General features: G+C 43.7%; 1 protein-coding gene across 25 annotated transcripts in view; it reads right to left on the reverse strand.

Annotated features, from left to right (window-relative positions):
- Window positions 1–12,250, reverse strand: part of GABPB2 (GA binding protein transcription factor subunit beta 2) — a 57,484-nt gene that overhangs the window by 27,533 nt on the left and 17,701 nt on the right. For 19 of the 25 annotated variants that reach the window (XM_055358610.2, XM_055358664.2, XM_019022084.3 and 16 more), the window contains 3 exons: window positions 11,799–11,966; window positions 9,018–9,212; window positions 4,412–4,562 (listed from right to left, as the gene is read on the reverse strand). In XM_055358610.2, coding sequence (XP_055214585.1) covers window positions 4,412–4,562; window positions 9,018–9,212; window positions 11,799–11,966 — 514 coding nt within the window. The remainder of the gene's footprint in view (window positions 1–4,411; window positions 4,563–9,017; window positions 9,213–11,798; window positions 11,967–12,250) is intronic. The other 6 variants (XM_055358673.2, XM_063693785.1, XM_063693932.1 and 3 more) reach the window with 1 other exon arrangement.

Below are 12,250 nucleotides of genomic sequence, written 5' to 3' on the forward strand. Positions count from 1 at the left end.
AGTACAATAGATTAACGCTAAAAACGCTAAATGCTAAAAATACTTCAGTTATGTCAAGATGTACTTTTATTTTTTATTTATTTACTTTTTGAGATGGAGTCTCGCTCTGTCTCCCAGGCTGGAGTGCAGTGGCACGGTCTCAGCTCATTGCAACCTCCGCCTCCCGGATTCAAGCGCTTCTCCTATCTCAGCCTCCTGAGTAGCTGGGATTACAGGTGTGCATCACCACACCCAGCTAATTTTTATACTTTTAGTAGAGACGAGGTCTCGCCATGTTGCCCAGGCTGGTCTTGAACTCCTGACTTCAGGTGATCTGCCTGCTTCGGCCTCCCAAAGTGCTGGGATTATAGGCATGAGCCACTGTATCCAGCCAAGATGTACTTTTAAAAAGACTTTGTTCATAACCTTCTTCTCTTATATCTGTGTGCTATTCTCATAGCTAAGTTGTAAGAGGGAAGCGCACTAGATCTGGCAACAGACATGCCTAACTTTATGAACCAAAAATATTACTCTAACTGTAGATATTTCCTTGTTGGGGAAAAAAAGTATTACTCAACAGTTTTGTATAAATCTTACTTTTATAAAATGAATTATATTTCTCTATTTCTTTCACTATAATTTCAGAGATACCTATTATGCCAGTTACAAATTTATTGCCTCTCAGTTCCAAATCTACCCTTCTTTGTCCTGCCTGGTGATGCTGGGGCTGGACCCTATAAACATTTCTTGTCAGCTGGCATGACATTAATCTTTGTTAGTATAGAAGTAGAAGTAGCTGCTGCACCCTCTATTGGCTATTCCTGTATTCTTTTCTTTTCTTTTTTTTTTTTTTTTTTTTGAGACGGAGTTTTGCTCTTGTTGCCCAGACTGGAGTGCAGTGGCGCGATCTCAGCTCACTGCAACTTCAGCCTCCCAGGTTCACGCCATTCTCCTGCCTCAGCCTCCCTAGTAACTGGGACTACAGGCGCGCGCCACCATGCCCAGCTAATTTTTGTATTTTTAGTAAGACGGGGTTTCACCATGTTAGCCAGGCTGGTCTCGAACTCCTGACCTCAAGTGATCTGCCCACCTCGGCCTCCCAAAGTGCTGGGATTATAGGCGTGAGCCAGCACACTAAGCAATATATTTTATTTTTAAATGTACTCTTAATTTTTTTTTTTTCAAGACAAACTCTGGCATTATCGCCCAGGCTGCAGTGCAGTGGTACAATCTTGGCTTACTCCAGCCTCTGCCTCCCACGCCCAAGCTGTCCTCCCACCTCAGCCTCCCAAGTAGCTGGGACTACAGGCGTGCATCACCATGCCTGGCTAATTTTTTTTTTTTTTGTATTTTTTGTACAGACCAGGTTTCACCATGCTGCCCAGGCTGCTCTCGAACTCATGAGTTCAAGCTATCCACCTGCCTCAGCCTCCCAAAGTGCTGAGATTATAGGCGTGAGCCACCGCACCCAGCCTACTCTTAATTTTTAAGTTTTCCCACTACCTATGCTTAAATATTCTTTCCAGTTTTTCCTCTTTCAAGAAGTCAGGGCCAGGCGCGGTGGCTCATGCCTGTAATCCCAGCACTTTGGGAGGCCGAGGTGGGCAGATCACCTGAGGTCAGGAGTTTGAAACCAGCCTGGCCAACATGGTGAAACCCCGTCTCTTCTAAAAATACAAAAATTAGCTGGGCGTGGTGGCAGGCACCAGTATCCCAGCTACTTAGGAGGTTGAGGCACGAGAATCGCTTGAACCTGGGAGGCAGAGTTTGCGGTGAGCCAAGATCATGCCACTGCACTCCAGCCTGAGTGACAGAGTAAAACTCTGTCTCAAAAAAAAAAAAAAAAAAAAGGGCCAGGCACAGTGGCTCACACTTGTAATCCCAATACTTTGGGAGGCTAAGGCAGGTGAATTGCTTGAGCCCAGGAGTTTGAGACCAGCCTGGGCAACATGGTGAAACCCCACCTCTACTAAAAACTACAAAAAAATTAGCTGGGTGTGGTGGCAGGCGCCTGTAATCCCAGCATTTTAGGAGGCCGTGGCGGGTGGATCACAAGGTCAGGAGTTCAAGACCAGCCTGGCCAACATGGTGAAACCCCGTCTCTACTAAAGATACAAAAATTAGCCAGGCATGGTGGCAGGCGCCTGTAATCCCAGCTACTCGGGAGGCTGAGGCAGGAGAATCACTTGAACCCAGGAGGCGGAGGTTGCAGTGAGCCAAGATTAGGCCACTGCACTCCAGCCTGGGCGACAGAGCAAGACTCCGTCTCAAAAAAAAAAAAAAAAAGTTGTTTTAATCAGTGTGACTGAACCAATATGAATTCAAAAGATTGTGAATATTCCGATTACATGTATATATAAATTTAATGTAAAGTTTTTGTATCATCCTGCTGAATGCAAAATTATTTTAAATACCTGTTGATAGCTTATAAAATGAAGATCACTATTGCCCCCTGGTGGGCATGTTGGGGTCAAACTTCGCTAAGATACTACGTTTTCATTTAATAGCTATTATTGAAGCCCTACTATAAAATGGACCTTGAAATACAAATTCTCAAACTCTCACAACAACCTCATAAAGTAGGTATTATTATATCCCAATTTTGCAGATAAGTAAACAAGGCATAGAAAAGTATGAAGTTTTCCTAGGGTTAAGCAGCTAGTCAACCAATAATTATTTGAGCACAATTCTGATTCCAAAATTCTGTGTATATCACATACATTGCTTCTTCTCTTTTACCACACTACCTCTCAATATCAATAGCTTAGTCAAGATCTTTCCTTTGACATTATACAAACTTAACTAAGAATACTGTTATTTCAAATAAAAGAAACAGAAAAAGAAACCAATAGTCAATTGGAAAATTTATTTAAATGAGGACACAAGTTATTTCATTGTAAAAAAAATATTTGTAAAAGGAGATGCTAACTGAAAGGCCAGGTGCGGTGGCTCATGCCTGTAATCCCAGCACTTTGGGAGGCCGAGGCGGGTAGATCACGAGGTCAGGAGATCAAGACCATCCTGGCTAACATGGTGAAACCCCGTCTCTAGTAAAAATACAAAAATTAGCTGGGCGTGGTGGCACATGCCTGTAGTCCCAGCTACTCAGGAGGCTGAGGCAGGAGAATCGCTTGAACCCGGGAGGCAAAGGTTGCAGTGAGCCAAGATTGCGCCACTGCACTCCAGCCTGGGAAACAGAGCGGGACTCCGCCTCGGAGAAAAAAATAAAAAATAAAAAATAAAAAATAAAGGAGATGCTGAAAAACAAACTCATTCATTCTTATTTAGATAAAAGGTTTTGTTGAAAACATGCAGGTTTCTTTCTTTCTTTTTTTTTTTTTTTTTTGAGATGAAGTTTCACTCTTGTTGCCCAGGCTGGAGTGCAACCGCACAATCTCGGCTCACTGCAACCTCCGCCTCCCAGGTTCAAGTGATTCTCCTGCCTCAATCTCACAAGTAGCTGGGATTACAGGCACCCACCACCACACCCGGCTAATTTTTGTATATTTAGTAGAGATGGGGTTCCACCATATTGACCAGGCTGGTCTTAAACTTCTGACTTCAGGTGATCCACCCACTTCGGCCTCCCAAAGTGCTGGGACTACAGCTGTGAGGCACCGCGCCAAGTCAAAAACATACAGGTTTCAAAAGATCAACACCAAGTAGTTTTCTCTGCTGTTTTCTTTTTATATATGCACTAAGAACAAATCCAGACTCTTATACTTTATTCAGATAATCACATTTACCTCTTTTATATCAGTACTCCAAAAGCCGCTTATGTTTATTCTGCTTTGTTACTGCTTTAAACTATTAATGTTTATTTCCCTTATCAGTATCACGTTGAGGCACCTTCATATTTTCATTTTTGGTCTAGGCATAACCCTTCAATAGATTAATCTGTACAATATTTTCCTTTTTTTTTTTTTTTTTTTTAGAGACAGGGTCTTGCTCTGTCATCCAGGCCAGAGTACAGTGGCACAATTATAACTCACAGTAAGTCCAACTCCTGAGCTCACGAGATCCTCCCATGTCAGCCTCCTGAGTAGCTGGGACTGCAGGTATGCATCACCATGCCCACCCAATTTATTTTTAGTAGAGGATGGGGTCTTGCTATGTTGTCCAGTCCAGGGTGGCCTCAAGCAATCTTCCCACCTTGGCCTCCCAAAGCATTGGGATTACAGATATGAGCCACTGTGCCCAAGCCAGAATATTTTACTTTTAACACAATAAGTATTCCTTTGTAATATCTATGCATGATCTTCCCTTCCCCAGAAAGAATAAGTACCTCAGCTTTAAAATCTATTACAAATCTTCTGCTTTGGCAATATTTTAATTAAGGAGTATTAGAAAGGGTATCCATTCATCTCCTGGAAAATCTAGGGTTCTGTTCTTTTTTGAATCTAAAATAAATTTCATGTTATCAGAACATTACCTGAGGTTGTTTTGGTGTTGGTTGAAGAAATAAGGCTTGCGAGGTTAACAACCTCACCCGACGTGAAGATGAATGGAGCAGCCATACTCACAGGGTCAGTCACAGGGTTGGCTCTCTCTGGATTAACATTCACCTGATTCTGCATTGCTTCCTATCAAACAAGGCAGGATATTTCAATCAGAACACTTATTAGCTTTTCTTTTCTTTTTTTTTTTTTTGAGACAGTCTCAATCTGCCACCCAGGCTGGAGTACAGTGGCACGATCTCGGCTCATTAAAACCTCCACATCCTGGGTTCAGGCAATTCTCATGCCTCACCCTCCCGAGCAGCTGGGATTACAGGCACATGCCACCACGCCCAGCTAATTTTTTGTATTTTTAGTAGAGGGTTTTGCCATGTTGCCCAAGTTGGTCTAGAATTTCTGGGCTCAGGCAAATTGCCCACCTTGGCCTCCTAAAGTGGTAGGATTACAGGCTTGAGCCACCGTGCCCAGCCCAAGAACACTTACTAGCTTTAGTTACACAGTTACTGAACAGCATATTCCACTCCCATCCCAATGCTCTATCAATTATAACTAGTTCCCATACACAATGTCCCAGGGAGATGAGAGTTCTCATTAAGACCACCATTTTTTTTCAGACCAGGCCAACAGAGTTGTTAGGTTGCTTTCCAAAGCTTATTCCTACTTCAGGAAAGCAAACGTGTATTATTGCAAAAACTTCTAGACAATTCAATTAACCTCTATGAATCTTGTTTTTTTCATTTGAAAAATGAGGGAGTCAGGCCAGGCACGGTGGCTCATGCCTGTAATCCCACCACTTTGGGAGGCTGAGGCGGGTGGACCACTTGAGGTCAGGAGTTTGAGACCAGCCTGGCCAACATGGTGAAACCCTGTCTCTACTAAATGCAAAAATATCAGCTGGGCGTGGTGGCAGGTGCTTGTAATCCCAGCTACTTGGGAGGCTGAAGCAGGAGAATTGCTTGAACCCAGGAGGCCAAGATTGCGGTGAGCCAAGATAGCGTCATTATACTCCAGCCTGGGCGACAGAGTGAGACTCCATCTCAAAAAAAGAAAAAAGAAAAATGAGGGAGTTGACCTGAATAGTCTAAAAAGTAATTTCCAGCACCAACATTTTGTGATTAATTATCTACATGTCAGTGTGCTAGCAAGAGATCCCTGCAGAGTATCTATAGAGAACAATATTCTCTAGAGTTTTGTCCAACTACTTGTTCCATCCGGCCACTGAAAAAATTCCTGAGAGAATATATAACAAAGAAATAAATAAGTGCCAGATTTTAAAGTCTCGCTCCATATGCTGTACTTTTGCTTCCAGGGATATCTGTTCAATTTTGGTGAAAAGTAGCTTATCTTTATTACTTTCAGAAGCAATTTTCTACAAACATAATCACTACTTTAAAAAGTCCAGTTATGAAAGGGCTCTAAACAAAGAATTGGAAGTTCAAGGGACTAACCAGTCTATAGACCACCTGTCAATTAAAAAAAAATACTGAAAATGCAGCAGAAATGGCTTGCTTGCTTGCTTTCTCTGTCTCTCTCTCTCTCTTTTTATTTTTTTTTTGAGACGGAGTCCCACTCTGTCGCCCAGGCTGGAGTGCAGTGGTGCGATCTCGGCTCACTGCAACCTCCGCCTCCAGAGTTCCTGCCTCGGCCTCCCAAGTAGCAAGGGACTATAGGCGCACGCTGCCATGCCTGGCTAATTTCTTTTGTATTTTAGTAGAGACAGGGTTTCATCGAGTTGCCCAGGCTGGCGTTGAACTCCTGAGCTCAGGCAATCCACCCTCCTCAGCCTCCCAAAGTGTTAGGATTACAGGCATGAGCCACCACGCCCAGCCAGAAATGACTGTTTTTCATATATAATTATCCCCTTGACTAAGAGCTTCAAATGAAACAGGTTATCCATTCTTTGGATATTGTGAAATTCCTTTTTTTTTTTTTTTTTGAGAGTCTCACTCTTGTCTCCCAGGCCGGAGTACAGTGGCACGATCTCAGCTCAGCTCACTACAACCTCCACCTCCCAAGTTCAACCGATTCTCCTGCCTCCATCTCCCAAGTAGCTGGGATTACAGGCACCCACCACCAAGCCAGCTAATTTCTGTATTTTTAGTAAAGATGAGGTTTCACCATGTTGGCCAGGCTGGTCTTGAAGTCCTGACCTCAGGGGATTCACCCGCCTCGGCCTCCCAAAGTGCTAGGATTACAGGCGTGAGCTACCATGCCTGGCCTAAATTCCTTCTTGAATTTGCCCTTTTCCTTTATCCTCCACTAGGACATGAAGTGTTCACAGCACGATAAAATTAAAGATAGAAAATAAAATATTACAATATTACATAATAAATAGACATCTAGTAAGTGCTATGGGAGCACAGAGGAGGGAAGAGTAGTACTGCTACGTGGCGAAACAGTAGCACTTCCTTGGTTCAAGTTCTCATTGGCCCTTGCCTGGCCTAATGAAAGTCACCGTATAGTTATTTAGCATTAAGTGTCTCTCTCATCTGTGTGCCACATTCCAAACAATCATCTTTTTAAACCAAATTTAGTCATATCAGTCCTCTATTTAAAAACTTCTATCCAAATGCATCGCCCACGTAACAGTTCAAACTCCTTCACATGCTGTAAAGCATCCCTACATTCAGAATCCAGCCTAACTTTCAAGCTTAGCATCTGCCACTCCCAAACTCTACTTCCTTTGCCCATTCTCTCATCACTCAACTACTTTTTCTTGAACATTCCACGTTCTTTCACACCTCTGTGTCTTTGATTTGCTCTTTTTCTAGCCTAGAATATAGTTTTCTCACTTCTCTGCCTACTTCAATATTCAGTTCACATTCCACTATTCCCTCCTTTTTGCTCCCATGGCACTTACTAGATATCTATTTATCATGCAATATTATAATATTTTCTTGCCTGTCTTTACTTTTATCATGCTTTCAACACTTCATGTCCTATTAATTTTTTTTTTTTTTTTGAGATGGAATCCTGCTGTGTCACCCAGGCTCGAGTGCAGTGGCGAGATCTTGGCTCACTGCAACCTCTGCCTCCCAGGTTCAAGTGATTCTCCTGCTTCAGCCTCCCGAGTAGCTGGGATTACAGGCACACGCCACCATGCCCAGCAAATTTTTTTTGCATTTTTAGTAGAGACGGGATTTCACCATATTGGCCAGGCTGGTCTCGAACTCCTGACCTCAGGTGATCCACCTGCCTCGGCCTCCCAAAGTGTTGGGATTACAGGCATGAGCCACCATGCCTGGCCCATGTCCTGTTAATTTTTATATCCCCTGTCCTATTGTTCCCTGATGTACAGTGCTGGCTTAAGAAATTAATGGGCAGGCCAGGCGCAGTGGCTCACGCCTGTAATCCCAGCACTTTGGGAGGCCGAGGCAGGCGGATCACCTGAGATCAGGGGTTCAAGACCAGCCTGGCCAAAATGGTGAAACCCTGTCTCTACAAAAATACAAAAATTAGCTGGGCATGATGGCAGGTGCCTGTAATCTCAGCTACTCAGGAGGCTGAGGAGGAAGAATCACTTGAATCCAAGCAGTGAGCCGAGATCGTGCCATTGCACTGGGCGACAGAGTGAGACTCTATCTCAGGGTGGGGGGTGGGAAACAGAAATTAATGGGACACAGCCGGGCACGGTGGCTGACACTTGTAATCCCAGCACTTTGAGAGGCCAAGGCAGGTGGATCACCTGAGGTTAGGAGTTCGAAACCAGCCTGGGCAACATGGCGAAACCCTGTCTCTACTAAAAATACAAAAATAAGCTGGTCATGGTAGTGTGTGGCTATTGTCCCAGCTGCTCGGGAGGCTAAGGTGGAAGAATCCCTCAAACCCAGGAAATGGAGGCTGCAGTGAGCTGAGATCATGCCACTGCATTCCAGCCTGGGCAACAGAGTGAGACTCTGCCTCAAAAAAAAAAAAAAAAAAAAAAAAGGACGAAATCGTCACAGTTAATTTTAAATTCTGAAGTGGCTTCCTTATCACTCAATATGCTTTAGAGCTTCATAGATAGTCCCCAATTTACAAGGGTTCAACTTACAATTTTTCAACTTTGCCATGGTGTGAAAGTGATCTGACTTATGATGGGGTTACACCTGCATAAACTCATCATAAATGGATCCAAAGTAACCCTATCATAAGTCAAGGAGCATCTGTATACTGTCTCACATCAGTTGATGAATATTCAGAAAACATCAAGTAACTTTTAATATTGTCCCAAGTCAAGTTTAATTAGAAAGGGAAATTTTCATGGAGAAAAAGACATTCTAAAGCCAAATAAATGTTTTTGGTACTAGCCACAACATGGTTCTTTAATCACCATGATTAATTCAGGGCTTTATAGAATATATATATTAAAAATATATATAAAAAATATAAAAAAATATGCATATACATATATACACACAAATATATATTCTATACATATCTGTATTTTAAAGATACTAATGACACTGAGTCACAAGATTGAGACATATTAGAAGTGCTACTTTAATAAAATAGGGAAAATTCAGTTTTGATTCAACTCCTACAAAAAAAATCCTTAACTTCAATTAACATACACTCTGGAGAGTATAAAAAGAACCACACCTGGAGGATGACCAAAATCTCAGCATTGTTTTTCTCCAGAGCTATGTCAAAGGCTGATTTATCAAATTTGCTGAAAGCATGGACATCAGCTCCATATTTGATAAGTAACTCTACGACATCTCGATGGTGGCGCTCTGTGGCCCAATGCAAAGCTGTCATCTTCAGCATGTCCTTGGCATTCACATCTGCACCATTCTGTCACAGAAAAGCATTTTTTTCAACAAACAGCGGTTATAGTAGCACAGGTGCAACATCCCATCATCAAATACAGAGGATTTCCATAGAGATTACGTACTCAAATCTAGATCACATTTAAGGAATATCAAAGGGAAAAACATTTCTCAAATTCTCCTAAATGCTGACAGACATAATGCTTTCAGCGAGTGGGTCCTCTAAGGACATCATTGGGAAATTAAACAGATGGAAGACAAAGAGAGAAAGAACAGATTTTTGTTGCATTTATTAACAGAAAGCCAAGTGCCTGAATAAATAGGCATAAGTGCAGAGAATACCTTCAGGAACGGAAAGAAGAAAAATCAGTAAGTCTGTTTAGCATTTAAAAAATTAGAAAAGCTTGAGCTCAGGAGTTCAAGATGAACCTGGGGAACATGGTGAAAAAACATGCCTCTACAAAAAATTCAAAACATTAGCCAGGCGTGGTAGTACGTGCCTGTTGTCCCAGCTAAAGGGGAGGCTGAGGTAGGAGAATCTCTTGAGCCTGGGAGGTGGAGGCTGCACCACCGCACTCTAGCCTGGGTGACAGAGTGAGACCACCATCTCCAAAAAAAAAAAAAAAAAACCATTAATAATAATAATAATAAATTGGAAAACTAGGCTGGGAGCAATGGCTCATGCCTGTAATCCCAGAACTTTGGAAGGCTGAGGATGGAAGGATCACTTGAGGCCAGGAGTCTGAGACCAGCCTGGTCAACGTAGTGAGATCTCATCTGTATTTTTTTTTTTTAAATACGATTTAAAAAAAATGGCTGGGTGCGGTGGCTCATGCCTGTAATCCCAGCACTTTGGAAGGCTGAGGCGGGTGGATCACGAGGTCAAGAGATGTAGACCATCCTGGCCAACATGGTTAAACCCCATCTCTACTAAAAATATAAAAATTAGCTGGGTGTGGTGGAGCACGCCTGTAGTCCCAGCTACTCCGGAGGCTGAGGCAGGAGAATCGCTTGAACCTGGGAGGCAGAGGTTGCAGTGAGCCAGTATTGCGCCACTGCACTCCAGCCTGGCGACAGAGCAAGACTCCGTCTCAATTAAAAAAAAAAAAAAAAAATTAGAAAACTGGCTAGGCACAGTAACCCCACACCTGTCAGTGTTGGGAGGCTGAGGCAGGAGAATTGCTTGAGGCCAGGAGTGCAAGGCCAGCCTGGGCTGGGCAATACAATGAGACCCTATTCTCTACAAAAAATAAAAACAAAAATAAATTAGCTGGGCATGGTGCTGCATGCCTGTAGTCCTCCCAGCTACTTTGGAGGCTGAGGCAGTAGGATTGCTTGAACCCAGATGTTGAAAACTGCAGTGAGCTATGATCATGCCACTGCTCTCCAGCCAGGACAAAAGAGTGAGACCCTGTCTCAAATTTAAAAAATTGTTTTAGGGCTGGGCGTGGTGGCTCACACCTATAATTCCACCACTTTGGGAGTCCGAGGCAGGCAGATCACAAGGTCAGGAGTTTGAGACCAGTCTGGCCAACACAGTGAAACCCCATCTCTACTAAAAATACAAAAAAAATTTAGCTGAGCATGGTGGCGGGCGCCTGTAATCCCAGCTACTTGGGAGGCTGAGGTAGGAGAATCGCTTGAACCCAGGAGGCGGAGGTTACAATGAGCCAAGATTGTGCCACTGCACTCCAGCCTGGGCGATAGTGCGAGACTTCATCTTTTTTTTGGAGACACAGGAGTGAGCCACCGCACCCGGCTGAGAGTTCATCTCAAAAAAAAAAAAATTGTTTTAATAAATTAGAAAACAGCCAGGTGCGGTGACTCACATCTGTAATGCAAGCACTTTGGGAGGCCAAGGCAGGTGGATCACCTGAGGTCAGGAGTTTGAGACCAGCCTGGGCAACATGGTGAAACCCCGTCTCTACTAAAAATACAAAAATTGGCTGGGTGTAGTGGCGGGCGCCTGTAATCCCAGCTACTCGGGAGGCTGAGGCAGAAGAATCACTTCAACCCAGGAGGCAGAGGTTGTGGTGAGCAGAGATCGTGCCACTGCACTTCAGCCTGGGCCACAAGAGCAAGACTCCTTCTCAAAAATCAAACAAACAAACAAAAAATAAATAAGAAAACAGACTCCTCATAGCCATGAAGGTTTTTTTTTTGTTTTGTTTTGTTTTGTTTTGTTTTGAGATGGATTCTTGCTCTGTTGTCCAGGCTGGAGTGCAGTGGCGCGATCTTGCCTCACCACAACCTCTGCCTCCCAGGTTCAAGCGATTCTCCTGCCTCAGCTTCCTGAGTAGCTGCGATTACAGTCGCGCACCACCACGTCCTGCTAATTTTTTTTTGCTTTTTTTCAGTAGCGATGGGGTTTCACCATGTTGGTCTGGCTGGTCTGGAATTCCTGACCTTGTGATCCACCCGTCTCGGCCTCCCAAAGTGCTGGGATTACAGGCACCTGGCCTGCCATGAAGACTCCTGGAGATGCAACTTAATGCTATAGCTGTCCTAAACTTAATCATTCCCAAGTCATTTCCTAGTACCCATTTAAGTAAGAAAACAGGAAAGTGGATGCCTTTTTAACAACATAACCTTGCCCCTATTCTTGCTTTACCCGAACAAGCAGTTCCACGATGTGCGCATGTCCATCGGCTGCAGCCATGTGCAAGGGGGTCCTGTCTACTTTAGTCCGGGCATCCCTGCTAACACCTGCTCGAAGGAGTACTTCTGCTGTGGAATAATGACCATATTGAGCTGCAAGGTGGAGGGGTGATGTTCCAAGCTGTGGAAAAATAATGCTCATTGAATATCCACTGTGTGCAGAGTCCTAGATCGTTACTGGAGAGATACAAATGAACAAGCTATGGTTCTTGTCCTTCAAGAGAGAATCTGGTTGGGCAGATAAAACTGAAAAAATGCTTAAATTTACAAATTAAAGGCCAGGGGCCAGGTGCACTGGCTCACACCTGTAATCCTAGCACTTTGGGAGGCCAGCGTGGGCAGATCACCTGAGGTCAGGAGTTCAAGACTCTTCTGGCCAACATGGTGAAACCCCGTCTCAACTAA

The sequence above is a fragment of the Gorilla gorilla genome, chromosome 1 (assembly GCF_029281585.2).
Source record: "Gorilla gorilla gorilla isolate KB3781 chromosome 1, NHGRI_mGorGor1-v2.1_pri, whole genome shotgun sequence".
Lineage (NCBI taxonomy): Eukaryota > Metazoa > Chordata > Mammalia > Primates > Hominidae > Gorilla > Gorilla gorilla.